Here is a 20,987-nt window from a genome sequence, read left to right on the forward strand (position 1 = left end):
CATGAAGGAGCAAGCTTGGGTTAGGCTCTAATCTATGGAGATGGAGGGCAGCAGGCATTTGCATCTCTGACCACTAAAGGATGGCTTCAGGCCTTTGATGTGGATCCACTTGTCGACGCGCGGTGGGATCGTTCATCATATATATTTCATTGCAGAATGGCATTTTTGCGCGCCAGAATAAAGCGAAAGACGCCTTTTCCCTGCGCCTTCAGCTCTGTTTCTGCTAATATATTTTATGTTTGATTGATTCCTCCTAATGCTTGTGGGTTTTATTTTTCAGCTCAAGTTTATCGTCAGTAGACCCCTCAGGCCTGAGCAGTGGATGCTGATAAGCATGGACATGGAGAGGGAAGAGCCCATTGGCTGCAACTGCGACGCAAAACGATTCTAAATGGCCATCTTTTATGTTAAACTGCCAAGAACCTTCTGAATGTTGGAACCAGCAGTGTCTGCACATAGACACAATGTACTTGGTCCCCAACTCCTAACCTATCTGCACCCTAGGGGCTTATGAAATGCTTCATTCAACTGGGGACCGTTACAAGCAATGCAACCGACTTCTGTCGACAGCCCTGCCATCGCAATGGTGACCGTAACGGGCTAACGGCACAGGAGGAACCATGCATCTTGCTGAATTCAATTCAAATATTTAAATTCTATAGAAATTGAAGGTTCTCTCTATGAAATTTAGTAGTATGTTCCCAGCATCGCTCTAGTTCCAGTGGCTCACTTGGCCGGTCTTATCGCCGGCAAAATGGCACTGTTCCAGCATGTGGGTGAACACGAGTGCAGATAGCAAGTAAAGCTTGTATGATGGAGGAGGATAGGATCTGGATCGAAGCCTGGAATTGAAATGGGCCAGCAGCATGTGCATTCAATCTAGCGTAGCGTTAGGTGAGACAACTGACCTGATCTTGACAAAACCAATTCTTATAAATTTCTCTGAATTTGACTTGATTTGATCGATGCGGCCGCTCACTCTCCTCGTCAAGAGGGCTGGCACGACTTCTTTTTCGCACCGTGCCGTGTCAAGCCTGTTTTGGACGTCTGAAATGACCTCCAAATTGACCAGGTGTAAAGCAAGCACTAGCTTTCAATGTCTGCAGTTCTGGCAAGGATAACTGATATATCCATGCATGCCCTGCCATCAGACTCTGGCAGATTTAAAATGCAGACGCAAATAAAATGGTTGAACCGATAAGGATACCGTCAGGTGATTCATGGGCAGGTTTGCTCTTCAAGACTCACTTCCATGTCACAAGATGGAACTCGCAACTCAGGAGAACAAGATGACTGAGCTGATGCAGACTTTCAGTTCGATGGCGCTCTTTGAGTACTGCATCACAGAAGGCACAAAAAGGCACTGAGAAAGAGAAAGTATGAGTACAGACAGACAGTTTTTTATTCTGAAAGAAACCTACAGAGTTTCAGCATATGCATACGGCCTTCATTACACAGTTCTTGAAAATAAGCATCCCAGAAGACTGCCACAAAGTTCCCAGGTGATGATGAAAGCAATTAAACATGACCATAACGCTTGCAGCGATGGAGAATAGAGACAAAGAACAGCAAGTCTGGCAAAGGTTATGACAGTAAAAGATTCACATGTACCAGAGTCTGCCCTGGTCAAAATGCAGGGGAAACAGGACCAATGGGGCAAAATCTCAACATTTGCTTCGTATATAAAATTGAACCAAAAAAATGCACTACAGGGTTTACAGATCACCTTAACCAAACCAACAAATTCAAACATATCAAGTCTAGCAAGACTGTTGGCCTTCACTTTTAAACATGATTCATACAATAAGGACGCAACAACATGCGGGGGGCCGAAGTGCCTTTCCATGCAAATATTGGCAGCTTGCAACCACGCTATGGTATCACCCACTTTAACATCGGAGAAACAACTGCACTCCAGATTTCTTGCTTAAAATTAGAGCTGCAGCCTACAGCAAGAAAAAAGGAACAAAGATCAGAAAATTCAGTATATTAGTTCGAAATTTCAGCTTTACACAGTGTCCTTTCTTGCAGAACTTAGATGTCCTATTCTGAACTGTTCAAGACCCTTCATAACGATATTGTCAAATGAGGAATTGATTATCTCCGCAAAAGTCAAGAATGATGGCATCAGTAATGAGGTGGTTTAATATAGTTTAATCGCAGAAGTGGTAACTCTGGTGTATTTCCAATTTTCCTAGATGGAAGACTCAATGACATGGAACTAAAGACCATAATGCTGTAACACAAGGGAATACATCAATAAAAACAAGGAGCTATGCAGCGGAGGGGTCAAAATTTTGAATCCAGAAAAGCATTAGTATGAAAGACTACAGACAAATGTGGAACTTGGAGGTAAACGATCTAAGACCAAAACAAAAAAAAAGGATCAATGCAATTACAAACTGTTCTTTGTGCAACAGCCTCGATAACAAGTACAGACTCCTTATCAACAATCAGATATAACGAACCTGATTTGAACATCTGGTCTATTAGTTTATGATGTTTATTACATACCAGTTTATATAAGAGAAATAACATCTCTCAGTTTTCATTTATGTCATTTAGTTGGTTGATAGTCTCAAATTCCGTATCACATTCTTTACTCTTTAGTGAACGTGCATATATAGACATGATGCAGCCATGCCATCAACCAGATCCAGGGGAGATAGGCTCAACTTGCCATGCCACCATACACGTTGGCAAAACTGGAAACTCTAATTAGAGTAGTGAAGCCAGTGAACCCAACAAATAAGCTACAGCTTTGCCTTTTCTTTTAAGTATCATACCTCCCAACTCTAAATTGCCACAATGAAAAGAAAAGGTTACCCATCTTTACTTGACCATATCATACATGCGATGCATGGACCAGGAAAAAGTACATATTTAGCAGGGAAAAAAGCATCACTTCATATGTGTATGATTTTCCCAGAAACTGTTTTTATGAGTAATCTGCAATCTTTTTAATCAATTCATAATATCCAAAAATGAATCTACAAGTGATAATACTCTTGCGTTTAATATGTATGTAATCTCAACAAACTACAAAGCAGAGAAAAAAAGGCTGCTTGTTTGGAGCCCAGGAATACATTCAGTTTCATTTTCGCTAGAACTAAAAAAAAAAGAACCTTTGTGTTTTGCAACTTTGAATGCTCGAAAGAAACACCCATGTTAATACCAGACATGCTAACCAAAAAAGGTTCCAAAGAATAAAATAGATTCATGAATAATGATGATAAAAAATTGCATTGAAGATTAATACAGTCCAGAACAGATCACCACATGTATCGGTGCTTCTTCACTGGGACTGATCTGATCAGACATGCTATCATCTGGGGAATGATTTTTTGTTTCTAGGATTATCCAGTCGAGTTTAGGATAACTAAAAGAACAAGTGCTACAGCATTGCTATTGTACTATTGTTTTGGATTTTTTTTCCCAAATTAAGTTGTACTGTACCATCGAATGTGTTGACCCATTTCGTTGACACAGAAATCAGTCCCCCAAAACTTATATCCATATCACCATGTGCACGTACAGGGGACTAATTTAATAACAAAAAAATGAGTCAACAGAGCAAAATCTTAGTTCTCAATCTTGCCAGAATTTTCATCCCTGAGAAAACTGCCAATATAAATTCTATTATTCCCTCCACATCCTCAACGAACCAATATTACGCAGCAAGTATATACGTGGCTAATTTTGACCTCACCAGTCAACTCCTCTACTGAATTAAGATTGGCACTAAACTCCACACTTCCCTTCTTATGGAGTTATGGTTGCCCCTTCCCTTTTAGTTTGATGCTCTACAACTCACACCAGTTATGGAGTTATGCAAGCTTAACCTGAAGTTGTGCTTCTAGGTTGGGTTGTCACTGTGCAGGTTGCGTTATACTAGATCTTGGGTAAAAAACATGCCTTGGGTTATTGTTGTGCCAATTGTTTGGGGCAGGAATCAATGAATCATCAGCCTAACACATACAATCCTACTGCAGCTTTACCATTCAAATGTTGACTGAACCAGCAACTAGTGCACTTGAACCGTATCACATTCAGCTGCTGTTCGTCATGTCCAGCGACTTCAAGGATAAAGCCATTTGCCATCAGGAGAAGAAACCTTGGCCAAGTGCCCAACTGTACTACACACAAGTTGCAGTAAAAGAGCAAAAAAAAAAAGGTTCATTATCACAATTCCATATGGATAGTAGATGCAAAGACAAGCCAACTCCTGCTCAAGACATGATCATTTGTGCTGGAGGTGGGAACACAGCCAGCAGGTAGACAACCTCCACCTCCCTGGATCCTCACCGAGGATTGACCATAGCCATCATGGCCTCGGCATGATTCAAGCAGAGCCATATTTGCCAAGATCGTGATACAGATTGTAGGATCATAAAGGTTGCATAATGTGGATCCGAATTCGTTCAAAGGATTGGTAAAAAAATAACGTTGCTCCTATATACCACCCTCCCTAGTTTGATGAACGAGGGTCACTACGTACTAAGAGAACGCATGGATCCCGAGTCTCCAACAGTGCGAGTAACTGAATGGCACCGATTAGCACCAAGGATCACAAGACACACTAAATGAAGGTAAAGGTGGCATTTTTTGTGGTTTTTCTGTCGGTCTGAACCCTCGAATCATGAAATCGCGGCACTAGAAGAAAGTCCACGGGAAGAGCAATCAAAAGAAATGCAGTGGATTTGATTGATTACCTTGGAAATTTGTGTAGCTATTTACCGGCCAATGCAGCTGAATCCCCTGCAGACCGCGAGCCATGCGGCGAAGAGGACGGCGAGGAGGACGAGATCCACGAGGATGACCATCCAGAGCTGGCGCCTCCAGGCCCAGGCGGCGGCGCCTCCCCGGTGGTCCCGCTTGGGCGTCCTCCGCGCGGCGAGCTCAGCGTCCCTCCTGGCCGCCTCCTCGGCCTCGGCCTCTGCGGCGGCGACGTCGTGCTCCTCGCGCGCGAGCGCGGCCTCGTCGTCGGGCGGGAGCGGGAGGCGCATCGCGAGGCGCGGCATCTCGTCCCGCATCCTGTCCTCGGGGAGGCATCGCAGGCGGCGGAGGAAGAGCAGGAGCTGCGCGGCCGGGAGGTGCGGCGCCTGCGAGACGGCGGCGAGCGCGAGCGGGGGTGCGAGGAGCAGCGCGTGCGCGCGGCCGGCGGCGGAGTGGGTGAGGTGGCGGTGGTGCGGCGGCGCGGCGGCGAGGAGGGCTGCGGCGAGCGGGGGGAGGTCGTCGGCGTCGGTGGGGAGCTCGGCGACGAGGTGGGTGTCGCGGAAGACGCAGGCGTAGAGCAGCGGGTGCGAGGCCGGGAGCATCCGAGGCAAGCCCCAAGGCGGGGCGGGGGCGGGGGCGGCGGAGAGGGAGATCCGAGTTGGGTGTTGGCGGCGAGGCGATGCCGACGTGGTGGGGGCGGGCGGCGCTGCGCTGCGATGCCGATGCGCTGGAGGAAGGGGAAGAATTGCGATTGCCTGGCCGGGTCTGTCTGCAGCCTGCTTGTGTGTGTCTGTCCGTCTGTGGTCTTCTTCCTTCCTTCCCCTGGCCTGGATGAAGGCAGACAGACTGGACTTGTTTCATTCCAGATTTCAGTTTCTTTCTCTCAGAACCAAAAAAAAAAAAGAACTTTCTTTTTTCTTTTCTTTTCCTTCTTTTATGTAATTCATCACCATTTTTCTCTTTTTTGGATTGGATGTCCACTCTAAAAGAACTGGTGATCATCTTGGCACTGTAGTAGTAGTAGCAGTAGTAGACAGACCAGGTGTCTGCAAGGTCGTGTGAGGTCTGATCATTTTCTTTTTCCTCAGAAAGGGCCGATTATGATTTCGATATTTGCTTTTGCTTTTGTAATATTCAGTCATATATCGTCGCTACATGGAATCTATTCCATTTGTAACAATTATAATGTCGAAATTTGTCTGAGATACTATATGTATGAATGTGGTATGAATAAGATGTGATGGAACAAGAAGTTTGGTGGTTCCTTGTAGCGATCGGAATAATACCGTTGAGCTGAGAATTGAGATCTCGCAGCATTGTTCATTCGCTACCTCGTCCTGAAGATGATTTTTATTTATGCTTGGATTGGAGGCTCCTGCTCCTCTGTATAAGTAAGTAAGTAGTGGTCCATATGCATACGTTGGATGCATGTCGGCCTGGCCCGGCCGTATGTAAAATGAATCCAACCCAAATGCAATACAGGCGGTTGCATCCATGTGCAGATGACTGCTTGCTTGCTCATTGTCAATTTGTCATTGCCCTGCCAAGGATTGACTTCTCTTAATTTTTCAAATGAATCCCGGCAAAACACCATCTCAGACTAATGGAGTTTAAAAGTAATATATAATTAACATAGCGAGAGAGATGTGCGAGGAGGAGTGATGCTGATGATGCCCCTACTACCTGGCTGGACACCTGAGCTCTCTCCTCTGCACAGTATTGTATTGGATTGTCAGCGCTCAACCGGCCAGGCCAACCACATGTGTTGTGCACATGGCATATATATATGGGCTTATAATTAATTTCTTCCGGTTTATGCAATGTAATTAATAGGAGCAAAGGAATGCCAAGAATTTTGGTTCATTTTCCACCCTCATTCATACCCATACATGTTAATTGGGAGGGATTGGGTTTATTGTGTCCATGTCTCGCTAAAATTCCTTGTCTCACACAAAGCAGCAAAAAGGTACTCCTCCAATTTTCCTTGAATGAGAAAATGAGAAACCAAGTCCTTTGCTGGCAGCAAGATCACCACTCATTCCAAGTTTCCAGACTAAAATCATAAGCTGAAAAATCCATGAAGTCATAGGCAATGAGGCTCATGTACTACTCACTCTGTATTATTCCCTCTTTGAACTAGCACTGTACAACACACAAGGTTTTACACTCGGATCGATCTTACTTTACATCGCATTGACAATATACACTATATATGCGTACACAGATGCTAGCTAGTAGTATACATGTACGTACAAATCTCTTACATGAATAAATAAACAAAGCATTTCATGTCTAGCAAATCTGATAAACAAAAGGGATGCAATGCAAAGCCATCAGTGGCAGATGGGGCACATCATGAGCCCGTTCTCGTTGCACTTGGCGCACCTCTCCACCTCGCCTCCCTTCTCCACCACCACCTTGCAGCTGCCGCCGCACTCCCAGCACGGCACGAAGCGCGCGCCGCCGCAGCCCTCGCAGCCGCGCCCGTCCTTGGCCGCGCAGGCCTCGCCGCGCGCCTTCACCCACCGCACCATCTCCCTCAGCTTCCCGGACTCGGCCAGCTTCACGCACTCCTCCGCGCCGCCCACGTAGCGCCCCATCACGAAGAGCCGCGGCGGCGGCGGCGCCGCAGCGCCTGAGCCGTCGCCGGCCAGCAGCTCCCGCAGCTCGCGGAGGTACTCGGGATGCAACGACACGTCGCGCTCGTCGACGGCCCCCACGCCCGCCGCCTCGGCGCAGGCCTCCACCAGCTCCCGCGCGCGCTCGCAGTCCTCGAAGGTGCGCCGCACGCCGCGGAGCGTCGTCGTGTAGAGCACCACCCCGCCGCCCGCGGCGCCCGGCGGACGCCGCTCGGGGCAGCCCTCGAACGGGTCCCGCCGCTTCCACCTGGGCGCGCTGCCGTCGCTGCCCTTGCTCTCGCGGTCGCGCATCAAAAAGGGGTTGTCCTTCACCACGCGCCGCCCCGCAAGCTCCGGCGGCGGCGCCGGCGCCTTCTTATTGGCAACCTCGTCCGCCGCGGCAGCAGCAGGCGTCGTCGTCGGTTGTTGCTCCTTCTCCTGCTCCTTCTTCTTCTTCTTCTTCTTCTTCTTGGCCTTCTTGGTCTTCTTCTTCTTGGGAGCAGCTGGCGGCGGCATGGTGTAGGCCTGCTGGTTGTTGGAGTCCAGGACGGGCTTCATGTCCTCCAGGGCCTTGCTCACCTCGGACCACGACGCCGGGGCCAGCTCGTAGCCCTCCAGCTTGTCCAGGAGTGGCAGCGGCACCACGGTCTTGACGGCGGGCTTCTCCTCTTCCTCTTCTTGTTCTTCGTCGTCGGTTTCTTCTTCTTCCTCATCCTCGTCGCTGCTATCTTCCTCATCGTCATCGCCTGCTGCTTTGTTCTTGGCGATGCGCCAGGGCTCCTCGACGGCGCTGATGTCGAAGAGGGAGACGCTGGTGGGCGGCGGACGGTAGACGTCGGCCACCGCGACGTCCGTGGCGGCCTTGGAGCCCGCGCACCCCATGGCAGCTCTTGCTAGGTGTGCGGCTGTGGAGGGGACTGAATAATAGTTAGCTGGTGTGGTAGAAGAGTTTGGAGTGAGAGGTTGTGGAGGGAAGAGCTGCAGAGTTTTTGAGTGGCTGCCTCGCTCTCTGATGATAAGATGACGACGCTGCGTGGGCTGCCTGGGTCAACGTCCCACAGAGAACTTTTTTGTGCAAAATTCATAGCTTCTTGTTCTAAAACAAGGAAAACTAACTTGAGATGTCAGGACAAATTTAGATGCTGTACATATATCTACTGTAGTCATAGAACCAAACATGCATAATTTACGACCCCAGCAACCTAAAGCACTCTTTGGAACACACGAATTTTATTTCCAGTGATTTCGAGAGAATCCAGCAGCATTCCAGATGACGTTCAACGTCTAACAGCAGCTGCAGTGCGCGCCAAAACAAAAACGACCCACCAGATGGCATGGCATGTGAAGGAGCGCACGCTACGCTACCGTGCTTGTGGCCATACGCTCCGTCACTGATGCTGCCTGTGACCAAGTGATTTGCCCTCCATGCTCCACGTCAGGCCACCAATTTTATTACTGGCTGCAACAAGTTTTGACTCCCGCCGCCTTTCTCTCTCCTTCATTTCCCAGCAATAAGGGTGGCATTTCTATCACCAGAATAATAACAGTCTCAACATAGTACTCTTATACCATAAACGCCTCCCAAAACCTTGATCGCAAAACAATTGGCAATAGCCTGCATTTGTGCTTCTTACAAATACAGGTACCAAAGGAAATGGAGATGCAGATAACTTTAACATCCACAACATCAGTACTGCGGGTAATTTCGGGTCCAAGCATACTGCTTACATAAGCAATACATCTCTGGTGCTACCCAGAATGTGTCCCATATCTCTAAGGGATGAGTTTGGAAGTCTATATCTACTCAGCCTAATTAACCTCTTGGAGCATATGCCACTCGGCAAACAGGGACGCATATTCACAACACGAACCCACTTTTTTTTTTCACTAGCTTCAATGCCTACACAATTAAGATCACCATAAATCCCACCAGCTGCTTTATTAGATAAAAATATATATTACTAAAAAGAAACGAACAAAATATTACGAGCAGATGCGTCACCTTTGGAGGATCCAAGTATCATGGGGCAAACGATTCACTTATAACAAATGCTTGGACAAGACTTCGGGCTGCATGCATCTGGTCTGGTGTGCCAGATATTAAAACAGCAGTGTCCATTGCATCAGCTATAGGTTCAGCGACTGCTATCTTAGCTTCCGAAAACTGCACACAAGTTAAACAGGTCAAGCACGCTTATCACACTAGCAATTGGACATGCTGTAAAAAATACTGGTTGAATACAGACCTCACGAATCCTATCCAAACAACCTCCATCTTCACCACAGAGAGCAGGAATAACTAATCTTGGAACAAAGACCTCTGCAGTCAAGTTTGGCATCATGGATGACTGACCAGGACTGTAATGACAATTTTCCCAGGTTTAAAAACCTAAGTTGTTGATCAAGAGTGGATATAAAAAAAAGACAAGTTTCTGGGAGAAGAAACAAACCCAGAAAATCCACCGAGTTCTCTATGCTCCGCTCCGGGGATATCAGGTATTGACATTGGATCACCAACATCACGAATGCCCTACAAAATTTGGGCCAGAATTGCATCAGAATAAGTATAAGAAACATGGAACTCTATAGAAAGATGCATAATGCCATATCTGTTGAGTTTGCTGCTCAAGCAGTAGTGATCAGTTGGTTCGGTACCTTTATTGTCCAAGGGGCAGAGATCCCATCCAATGGCCGTCCCATAAAATCTTTATGAAACAGAGATGAAGATTCATGGTTTCCCACATATGGACCAAACTGAGAATCTAACAAACCAAAAGGTGGCCGCATATTAGGACCCAATGCAGGCATTCTGTCTCGGAAAAGATGGTTACGAAGCCTAGCAGTTATCTGCATTAGAGCTTCTTGAATAGCGTCACAGCCCCCGCTTATCTAAAAATAGCAATTTTGCAGATAATTAATAAAAAACAAAGGTAAAATATGAACTAGAATTTCATCAGGGCAAATAAAGATCTCAGTACATTCTTTCAACAATTAAATTCTTCGGTATAGTAGTACAACAAAAGCAGACCTGAATAACTTCATCATCTTCTGGGACACCCATCGGGATCTTGTCTTTGCTCAGCACTACTATAAATGCTCCTGAAAGCTTCCTCATTTCAGTTATGATGCTACCTCCTTTGCCCAGAAGGCAACCAACTTGGTTGGGTGAAACAATCAGCCTACACATTGCAGGACCCTCCTTATCAGAGGCAGGCAACATAAGTTTGCGCTGCACATGCAAAATGGCATTCTGTGCAGGGGAGATTCCATCACCCGGATGCTGCAGAACAAAAGAAAAGATAAATGGATGCATCAGTGATCAGTGACTAGTCTCTCCTTTTAAAACTTCGAATGACAGTGGTAGTGAAATACTAAGAGTTAAGTCCATGGAAGTCCTACATTTCCTTTATGCCATAAGAGTTGCAAAAGGAAAAGGCAAACAGTCACCAGATGAATTAATAACTCGATTAAAGAACGAAAGAGTAATTTAGGTAAGCAATAAATAACTACAAAAAAAGAAGCTATGCATAGAAAATTTTGTGCCATCCAGCCTTCTACGCACTCTCTGGTAAGTAGCTTAATTTGATTGAACTTTTATCCTATGTTTTAACAAGATTAATTGCGAGCTACTGACAACCTCTGCCTGCAGTTTTGCCCTTCCTAGCAATGGTATCCCATACAGTGGTACCAAGTCTTCCGGAGCATGCAAAAATACATTAACATTGCGCTAACACTAATTGGGTCCAGAAAATTTACAACTCAAGAAAAGTGGAATGGAGTTTGACAATAAAGCGTATAGCTCAGCTGAATGCCATTTACCCAGAAAGCAGGTCAGGAAGTACATTAAATGGGAACAAATGAAAATCTGATACAAATATTTTGCAACAAGAGATAATGAAGGTGGTTACCGCAGGTCCAGATATACTTATGATGCGATCATCCGTTTTTGGAACAGTGTCAAGAACTTTTATTTCACAGCCTGTATCATTTTGGATAGTTTTAACAGTGTTTCCACCCTTCCCTATTACACTGCCAACCTTGTCTTTTGAACACAGTAACCTAAAGGTGAGGGGTTCTATAGGAACTGAGGCATGGTTGTGCATCGGAGCTTCATGTATGATAGGAAAAGGACCAATATTTGGTTGACGATCAATGGTATCAAAAGGTCCATTGGCTTGGGATGGCCCTTGCAAGGGGAAATGGAAGTTAGATTGCATTCCTGAAGGAAAACCATCTGACTGGCTAAACAATGACCGCGATGATGATCCAGAAGAATGAATACCAGCAACTACATCAGATTCCTTGGGTGGATGAGCTAAGAGCAATTCAGCTACTGCATTCAGACCTTTCCTTACTGAGTCAACCTCTCCATTGATCTGTTTGAATGATATATCAACAAAGACCAAGAGCAAAAATAAGTATTTGAAATAACTGAATGATCTTACAACACAACCAAAGAAAATTTACAGGAGACAACTAGATGAAACATGATCATGAAATCCAATCCTGAAAAATATACCTGGCAAAGTCTGTCATTGGATAGTGCACATGGTGGAAGGTTGTCCTTTGAAACACGGATTTCACAGCCGTTATCAACTGACATTTGCTTAATCACACTACCACCCTTCCCCAAAAGCCAACCTGCTTGGCTGTATAGAACCAATAATCGCAAAGAAACAGAAGTGCTCGCACCCGATGCATCCCCAGTTTCATTATCATCTTCAGCTGCAAAAATCCTATCGAAGACAAATAAAATGGCCTTCAGTGCTGAAGGTACTGCCCTCTCCGGTTCTGACTTCATATCTATTGCAACAAAGGGATCATCTTTTTCTTCCTTACTGTGGTCTTTCTCTGAATCATCATCCTTTTCTTCCTTCCTGTGGTCTTTCTCTGAATCATCATCCTTTTCTTCCTTATTACTGTGGTCTTTCTCTGAATCATCCTTATCTTCCTTACTATTTTCTTTCTCTAAATCACCCTTCTGCTCCTTGCTGCTGTCTTTCTCCGAATCATCCTTTTCCTCATTACGGTAGTCTCCCTCTGAACCATCTTCTTCCCCCTTACTGAGGTTTTTCTCTGGATCATCCTTTTTCTCCTTACTGTTGACTTTATCCTTCTCATGGTCACCACGGGCAGAAACAGCAACACCTCCATCATTCTTTCCAAATTGCTCTCTACTAGCTTCTACATCCTTCTCAATTGCAGATATGAAAATAACTCTCTCGTCACAATCTAAGACTGCTTTATCAACCCTGATTCTCACTCCAGTCTCTTGCCGTATCTTTGCAATAATGCTGCCTTCTTTACCAATTACATTCCCAGATTTTGAAGCAGGGCAAAGAATGCGAAAAATGGGAACACCAGGCTCTATTTTGAACTGAGATTTATGTGAAGAAGAATGCTTCGTCTTCTGCCACTTGCCCCGGCCATTGTGGTCTGAAGAATTTTTCTGAAACGGCCTCTTAGAAGGTGTCACGCGTGAAGCCATGCCTTCTCCTGGTCGATAAACAAGCAGACGGCAACAACCATAATGTCAAATGAGGTAGCACAGCAGATAACTCAATAAACAAAAATAACTGCTTGCACACAAAAAAAAAAGTGGGACCAATTGTTACAGTCAAGAAGAAAAGGTGGAACTGAACAAAATCCATCCCATTTCGCATATAAGTATTTGTAATCGGTTGGTAGCACACGTTTAGTAACAGGATACATGGCAAACCCTCAACGATAATGTAAGATACTAAGGTTGAAACACTAGTTATTACTAGTAGCATCAGGGGCGGACGCAGGATAGGACATAGGGTTTGCACATATACGCCCGATCAGTTTTGCAAAACATCAACTTTACTAACGCCTGCATATGGCAAACCCTCATAAGGATGCCTGCGCGTTTTGTATATAGGTTTTGCCACATCGAAGTTATTAGTCGATAGAATACAGTCAGATCCGAATACAAATAGGATTTGGGGTGTTCGATTTCGCACAGCAGGAAGGGAAGGGAATGGGCGGGTATACCTGGCTGACGCTCGTCGCCGGCGAAGCGCCCTGCGAAGACTGGCCAAGGGCGGCGGCGCTCGCGCTGTCTTTGCCGCTAGAGGGAAGGGGAGGGAGGTGAAGGCGTGAAGCGGAGAAAGACAAAGGAGGATTGAACGCAACGCACGCGTTGGGAATTTGGGATGGATCTCCACAGGAAGCCAGACTAGCAAAGGTGGGGCGGAGTGGCCGGGGGGCGAATTGCGTCGATCCGCCGACTGGTGGCGCCGCCAACTCGCCGCCCTAGGTTGAGCAGGCTTACGGGGAAGGAGCAGGGGGTATTTTAGTCATTTTTCCGGTATTGCTCCGTAAATGTTTGAGCAATAGAACGGAGAGGCTACTAGCACCAACTATACAAGAGAGCTGCAAACTTACAATTATTTTACGTGGAATCAAAACTAAGAATTATTCAACACAATTTACAAAAATAGAAAAAGTTTATTTTTGACCATCGAACCATAGTCTCGGTTTGGTTTTGACCATTAAACTCGAAAACCAGGAATCTTTAACCACTCAACTCTATAGACCGTGTACAAATAGCCATCGAACCCTATTTTAACCGGATTGAGGTGGTTTTGACTGCCACGTTAGATTCGAACACCATGTCACCGTGCTGAGTTAGATGGGCCCACATGTCAGGTTAGACTCTTCCCCCTCACGCCTCTATCTTGAGTGGGATGGCAGGGTCGGGATGGGACGCCGCTATCATCGTCATCCTCATCGAGGAGGAGTGGCGTGGCGAGGCCGACCGCGGGACGGCTTGCCTTGCAACTACCAGCGCTGCCCCACCAGCACCAAGCCCTCACTGAATCCTTCCTCCCAGTTTCACCTCCTCCATCCAAATCCTCAAATTGCCACCTCCAATCCGCCACCGTCCTCGACCGCCGCAGCCGTTGACACGCTCAGAATGGCCTCTGCTCCTCCCCACCATCACCTTCTCGCTGCCCTCCACGCCGACCACCCGTCGGGAGCTCCGCCTATCGTCCATACATTTGTGGGCCTACCAGAGGGTTGGACAGTACTAGATACGTGGTTGTACACCAAGACGTGTCAGATATGGAGAGTACAATGCAGGACGGCGTGGTCTATGTGGAGGGCAAGAACTACTCGAGAATTAGAAACTACTCGTAGCAAATAGAGTATGACTCACTAGTCAAATCCGACTAGTATTCTTGTAAATAACCGACCTGTAACCCTACCCCCGATAATATAAGGCGAGGCATGGACCTCCTTCCAACAAGTTCAATCCAATACAATACAAACAACACACAGGACATAGGGTAATACTCTATTCAACGGTCCGAACCTGTCTAAATTGTGTGTTCGAGTTCACCTTCGAATTCTTGATCTCGGCGAACCCCACGCATAAAACACTACCTCTGGCACCCCCTCGATAGGTTACAGGGTCTAAATATCGACAGCTGGCGTGCCAGGTAGGGGATCTCGTTGAGAATCCACTAGCAAACTCGATGGCACAAGTCATCATCAAGCCCACCGTCGCGTTCAAAGCTGGTGCGACATTCATCTTTAGCTCCTGGGTTTGTGTCACAGATAGCACTGGAAACTTCCATCGCCACATCGCATCAGCCCTGGAGAAGAAGTAGTACATCATCAACCTTCACCACCAAGCTCTAGAGGATTTCGTGACCTATTCAGAGGCTTAGGGGATGAGTTCGAGTACAACTCAACTTCTCCCACTAGCCGGATCGGTTCCCATGAGTTGGTGCTTAAGCCATCGTGCGAATTGGTCTATAATACAAGTCGATTCCCGTTCGGACTCCGAAACACAGGTGTTGTCTACCAAACCACCCTATTCAGATCACAATCCAACTCGGATTTGATCGAGTACCCTGACTACTACTCGGATCCGGACGAGGAGACTCCATTATCAGGACCACAACAGGGCCTGGTAATCACATTGACTCCACAAGGCAGATTCGTCTACTAGCCCAACATGAAGCCACCTGCTCTTGACAAGGACGACGTGTCACGCCTTGTCGCCTACCTGACACCCTCCCATACCAGGAGGGTACCCCTCTATCGCGTGCTTGAACAGGCGCCTCAATTGTGCCATGACGTCGTCCATGGAGATATCATTTGATGTCATCCGGGATGAATCATTGGAGCCAAAGTAGTCATCCCCAGGTGCACCGCAGTTGTAGGGGTTGGACTCGTCTCTTCATGAAGCTAAATGCTACGCTTACTCCTGCCAACCATTGCGACTAGAGTACGGCAATCTTCTCCAGGAGATCAGGTAGTTGCAGGCTGTCTTCATGGGTAGGCTCATCCAACCACCGGTTATTCCAAACCGGGTGATGGCCTGTCACCTTGGGTAGTCTGGGTTAATGATTCCCAATATAACACAACCTCTCCTTCCAGCCAGAGAGGGAGTCAATTAGCTCATAATCCAAATGCAACCCTTTGGCTTTTTCCCCAGTTGAATGTCTGCCCTCCACCCCCGACTACTTCGGTATGCTCCATCTTGGGCTGGGGCTTGACTCTGCATAACTTGCGGAATAGCTGAAAGTGTAGCTAGATTCCAAGAAAAGCTTCGCACAGATGCACAAAAATAGCAACGTGCAGAATGGAGTTGGGATTGAGGTGAACCAATTCCAACTTGTAATAATTCAAAAGCCCGCGGAAGAAATCCGATGTGGGCAAAGCCAAACCGCTCTATGAAGTGCGTGAAGATTACCATCTTGTGGGTGTAGTTCTCCATTTGCCAGGGGCTGCCTGCTCCAGTTGATGAAGTCTTGATCTTGGACCTGGATATCCGCCTCCTTTAGCACGGATTTCTTCCAAACACATGCCGGCAATGGTGAGGCCGTCTGGTCAATCTTTCCATACTTGAGCGCCGGAAGCTGGATCTCCTTCTTCTTCTCTACCTTCCTCTTCTTGCTCTCCGCCACCTTGCTGGATGTCACCTTCTTCCTCATTTGTGCTGCCATAAGGATCTTATTGCGTATGCGCTCGGGGGCTAAGTGGTGGGGGACGGTGGTGCTCGAGCTCAAGGATCGGGCAACGGCGGCGTTAAGACGTAGTGTGTGGAAGATGAAAGAGCAGATGGCTCGGGTGAAATGGAAGGGATGATTTTCTCCGTTATTTATAACTGCAGCATAGTTAAAATAGTGGCGATATTAACGGGAATATTCTGTTTTTAAATGCCCGAAGTCATCGCTTGACAGTTTCCAATTTTCTCGAAAGGGATAAGGTTACTATTTGTGAACGGTCACGTTGACCAGTGGTTGATCTTTATATCCAAACTAGTCGTGTAACGGTCTGGGGGTTGTGTGCCATGTGCCCATCGGCTAAAATATTTTTTCTTTGGGTTCTAAGGAAATAAAGATGTAAAATTACAAGATTGACCCTCAGCTTGATTCTTCGATTCAACCTAAGGCTTGGGGGCTACTCCATATGAAGTGCGATTTTCATCACATTTTCATATAAAATTCTAAGATTGAAAATTCAAGACCAATTTAAATGAAGCTTGAGCACATTCTAGTCGTATGGTAGTGTAACAGCTGCCATTTCAGTCATTAAAAGTGACTTTGAAAAGTTGGAAGCAAGTCAAGAAGAAAAGAAAAAGAAATTGGCCGAAAATCAAATTCGGGTCAAATTTGGCCGAAATTCGAATTTTGAATTTGAAATTCAGAAAAATTCGGCAAAAATATGGAATGAAGGGGTAAGGATGATTAGAACTTAAGGATCAAAAATTTGGAACAAGATTTGATCCTAAACACTCAAAAGAAATCAGAGAAAGAAATGAAAAACTGAACTTACTGTTCACCGTCCGAAAATAGGAATTCAGAAAAACAGCAGCAGAGTCTGTTTTCAAAATTGATTTCTGATGAATTTTTCAAATAAGTGAATCAAAACAACTACACCATATTAAAGTATGGACTTTGGACTACAAGATTTGGGTGTTGTTGACCAGCAACATGGAAGGGAAAAATTTCGAAATTGAGCTCAAAGTCAGCACATTGTCACAGATGACTGTCACTGAAAATGGCTAAGTCTGAAAACAGCAGCATCTGGTCGACTTTGGAGTTAATTTCAGAGCAATATAGATCTAAAGGAGTAGTCGTTCTTGAGCAAAATGGAAACTTGGGATGTTGTAGAACACAAATGGAGAGAAGTTGGACTGGAAGAAAAGAAATTGGATCACTAAATTGATTCACCAAGTGAGATCGATGTCACTGTCAGTTAACTGACGAACTGAATATCGGATTCAGTAAAATTCAGACAAACACGAGAAACAATTCAAAATTCAGCTATGTTTGATGCTTATCTCGGGTCAGAGCCAAAATAAAAAGTGAAGGGTTCAAGTTTATCTCCAACTTCGGTTAAAACACTTGGGGACCGTTGGATTGAAGATCAACCGCAATTTTAGTCTGAAGTCACGGGCGCCAGAAGAAGGAAAGAGGAGCGGTGACAGAGCAGGCTCGACGTGTCGCCGCCACCGCTCTCGGTCGCTTGCCAGCGCGACGGCTAGGCCACCTCCTCACCACGCAAGTCTACAAGTAGGCCACGGTCTCGCCCATGCGCGCAGTAAAACGTTTGTATATCTACCGCTCCCGCGCCGCCGTTTCTACCGCTGCCTTTTTTACCGCCGCCGCTCCTTCTGCCAAGTCGCCGCCGCCGGGTAAAAAAATTCCACCACCACACCGCACCTCCCGTCGATTCCTTCCGTCCACACCTCCGCCCACACCCCACCAGCAACCCTAGCAACTTGTTGCCCAGCTTCTTCGTCGTCACGCCTTGAACCGCCGCCGCTTCTGTCCGCCGTCGCCGCGCCTCCCGCTCACGGTGAGCACTACCTTGCGCCGGTTCCCTTCCTTCTTATGTAGTCGTAGGCGAGTCCTTAGGGTACTAGGATGGTGTAGAAGCAGTCGTTCGAGTAGTTTGTGCCGCCGTCGTGTGTAGCCGCGACCGGCCGAAGGTGTCGCCGCCCGCCGCCATGGAGGGAGTGGCTCCAGCCATCTCCCGAGGAGCTGTTGCCGCGCGCGGGTACGTGAAGGTGTAGAGGTGGTGTCTTGGCCTAGTCTCGCCGCCGGTAGGGCGCCGGCCGGCGAGTAGCGCCGCCCCCTGTCGCGCGCGCGCGTTTTGGCGGGAGGAAGAAGAAGCGCCTGGAACTCGGGCCCGCGCGGCAGAGAGAGAGAAAGGAGGGGAGGAGAAAGAGGCCAGGGCGCGGCCGTCTGTTGGGCCGCGGCCTTGAAGCCCAGAAACACGCGCGCGGTTAACCGAAGAAAGGAAAAGGGCCGGAGGCCCAGTGGGGAGCAGGCCGCGCTCGCGAAAGAAAAGAGAAAAAGAAGAGGGCCGTTGGGCCGGTGGTAGGCCGAGGAAAGGAAGAATCAGCCCACGGGGCCCGTCCGGGGGAGAAAGAGGTCGGCGGGTAAGTGGAACAGGAGAAGGTGGGTCCGCACCGTAGGGCCCAGCGAGTGCGTGAGAGCGGGTAGGTTGGAGCCGCGTAAGAAAAGTTTTTCCGGGTGTTTTTCGGGAAAATTAGATTTCCTTTATAGAATAATTAGTTTAAAACCCAATTTCACCATTTAAATCACAGAAATTTCTAGGAGTGTCCAAAATTAGTGAAATCAATTTTGTTAGACTTGTTTTATTTTCCTTTATGCATTAAAATTTTTACACCCTATAAAAATAATAAAAATTTGGATATTTATTTAATGCCTTTCTTTTAAGGTAATTAAATAAATACTTAATATTTATAAAATGTATAAAATATGGAATAACATTTTCTTAATCACAAATTATTCTTAACTCATAGGAAATTAGGTTTTCAAGTTAGAAATTAATTATAACTTTTTCTAAAAAATAAAAGAAAAAGCCTTAAGGAGGGTTAAGTAAGAAAATAAAATTGAGGGCTAATCTTTTTGGATTTTTGTGTTTTGACTTGCAACTTTATCATGATAAATTGTATAGTCCTTGTTGGCTTGCAACTTTATCATGAAGGAAAGTTGTATAGTCTTTTATTTAAAAATTTGCATTCCTAACCCCTACATGTATTGTGCTATAGATCCCGAAGCACCAGAAGGAGAATATTTGGAATTTTCAGAAGGATCTTCGGAGTTCGAAGAAGTCTTTGAATTAGTCCCAAGCCAACCCGTCAGAGAATACTAACTTTTTAAGCGAACAAGGCAAGCCCCGGTGCATTTATACCTATCTATTTTGGAGTCATTATCGCATGTGTCCAATTATTGGTTATTTGCTATTTGTATGCACTAAGTTTAGGAGTTGCTTGAAACCTATTCTTGTGTATGATCATGCCTTGTTTTAAGGACATCTTTGCCACTTGTTCAAACCTTAGAAGATACCCAAGTCTAGAATTGCTTACTTGCTTACATACTTGGTTTACCAACCTTAAGGAAAACTTTTGAGTCATACATATGATATATGGAAGGATAACTTAGAAATAGAGAAGCGGACAGAAGCTAGAGATGTGGTTCTGTCTGCTAGATTAATTTGGTTAAGGCCCGATTCGTTGTCTTAACCTTTGATCAAGTGATAAGCATCTGATCACTTACTGGGTATGGGACTAGTAAAGCCCAGTAGGTTAGTAAACTCTATGATCGGGAATACTTCATACCCGCGCTTGACGTGCTGGAGATTGGCAGGGGTGTAGCCTGAAACCCACATGGTGATTGGGCCAGACGTGGGGTCCCATGTGGGGGTGCATCCCTGGGTCCGGGTAGTCTTATTCCCAATCATTGATTTTGCTAATCGAAAGGTTGTTATGTACGACCTGGACAGTCGTATAAAGCTAGTGATCAGGGTACTCTCCTGCAGGATGTAAATGGATCCGGATCGCCGCAATTCTCGGTTTTGAATGCACATGATCACTGTTGAGCATCGTAGTATAAATTCATGAACCATATATCTGTCTGATAATGTTTGATGTATGACTTAATATCTATGGTTGCTTTTACTTTCTGTTCATCATTTAGAATGGTTAGGTAACAACTTAACCCAAATAAAAGATAAAACTAAGGCATCACTCGTAGTAAGCTCTTCGGCAAAAGTTGTGTTAAGCCAAGTACACCCAAAAGCTAGCATACACTTCCAAAGAAAGCTATTATATTGGTTAGTCGGGTAAGACTTGCTGAGTACCCCGTACTCAGGGTTTTCCCTTGTGGTTATCTTTCAGAAGCTCCGCAGGAGTCAACAGAGGAGGAAGCCTCGAAGCCCTAGCGTATTGTTATGAGTCTCACAATACCCTTAAGAAGAAGTTTTTAAATGCTCATCTCCTCCTGAACTGTTTATGTTTTAAATCTTAGAACTCTGTCTAACACTGCACTGTTAAGTTTGTTTCAATCTATGTTTTGTAATAACTCGTACCTTTTATATGTATGTAAAAATGTAATATTTGTTGATGTTATCCCATCGCGGATACTATCCTGATGTATGGCTATGAAATACAAATGTGGATCTTTCAAGGAGTCCTAGGGACACTCGACGGACGACCGGATTTATACTGTTTTAAATGCGTTTCGAATAATTGCTGCGTCGGCAGCAATTAGACGCATTTAAACCAGTTTAAGTTGGACGGTTCCGCCACAGGTAGTACTCAAATATGTTTGAAGATTCAACCCAATGGAATACTCAAAGAGC

At 46.0% G+C, this 20,987-nt stretch overlaps 3 protein-coding genes across 4 annotated transcripts; all 3 read right to left on the reverse strand.

Annotated features, from left to right (window-relative positions):
* Positions 1-1,544: 1,544 nt before the first annotated feature.
* LOC117858628 (uncharacterized) lies at positions 1,545-5,551 on the reverse strand. 2 transcript variants are annotated; one of them, XR_004641006.2, is made up of 3 exons: positions 4,713-5,551; positions 3,999-4,131; positions 1,545-1,946 (listed from the first exon to the last, which is right to left on the reverse strand). XR_004641006.2 is itself a non-coding variant. In XM_034741738.2 (2 exons), exon 1 carries the CDS (start codon positions 5,316-5,318, stop codon positions 4,734-4,736), a length of 585 nt encoding a protein of 194 aa, XP_034597629.1. In that variant the 5' UTR covers positions 5,319-5,541; the 3' UTR covers positions 1,545-1,946; positions 4,713-4,733. The 2 variants fall into 2 exon arrangements, 1 of the variants encoding a protein (XP_034597629.1); XM_034741738.2 differs by lacking the exon at positions 3,999-4,131 and having other exon boundaries at positions 4,713-5,541.
* Positions 5,552-6,809: 1,258 nt separating this feature from the next.
* Positions 6,810-8,759, reverse strand: LOC117858907 (uncharacterized). Its single transcript, XM_072293636.1, has one exon. It carries the CDS (start codon positions 8,214-8,216, stop codon positions 7,050-7,052), a length of 1,167 nt encoding a protein of 388 aa, XP_072149737.1. The 5' UTR covers positions 8,217-8,759; the 3' UTR covers positions 6,810-7,049.
* Positions 8,760-9,001: 242 nt separating this feature from the next.
* Positions 9,002-13,681, reverse strand: LOC117856721 (RNA-binding KH domain-containing protein RCF3). Its single transcript, XM_034739092.2, has 9 exons — positions 13,350-13,681; positions 11,854-12,830; positions 11,243-11,710; positions 10,363-10,614; positions 9,990-10,223; positions 9,785-9,864; positions 9,581-9,692; positions 9,337-9,498; positions 9,002-9,234 (listed from the first exon to the last, which is right to left on the reverse strand). Exons 2-8 carry the CDS (start codon positions 12,820-12,822, stop codon positions 9,355-9,357), a joined length of 2,259 nt encoding a protein of 752 aa, XP_034594983.1. The 5' UTR covers positions 12,823-12,830; positions 13,350-13,681; the 3' UTR covers positions 9,002-9,234; positions 9,337-9,354.
* Between the last annotated feature and the right edge of the window lie 7,306 nt (positions 13,682-20,987).

The sequence above is a fragment of the Setaria viridis genome, chromosome 5 (genome assembly GCF_005286985.2).
Source record: "Setaria viridis chromosome 5, Setaria_viridis_v4.0, whole genome shotgun sequence".
Lineage (NCBI taxonomy): Eukaryota > Viridiplantae > Streptophyta > Magnoliopsida > Poales > Poaceae > Setaria > Setaria viridis.

Coding starts and splice junctions, on each gene's coding strand:
- LOC117856721 (XM_034739092.2), bottom strand. CDS start 12,822: ATGGCTTCACGCGTGACACCTTCTAAGAGGCCGTTTCAGAAAAATTCT. Junction 10,224..10,362: donor AAGATGATGAAGTTATTCAG/GTCTGCTTTTGT, acceptor TGCTATTTTTAG/ATAAGCGGGGGCTGTGACGC. Junction 9,499..9,580: donor GTTTGGATAGGATTCGTGAG/GTCTGTATTCAA, acceptor ACTTGTGTGCAG/TTTTCGGAAGCTAAGATAGC.
- LOC117858628 (XM_034741738.2), bottom strand. CDS start 5,318: ATGCTCCCGGCCTCGCACCCGCTGCTCTACGCCTGCGTCTTCCGCGAC.
- LOC117858907 (XM_072293636.1), bottom strand. CDS start 8,216: ATGGGGTGCGCGGGCTCCAAGGCCGCCACGGACGTCGCGGTGGCCGAC.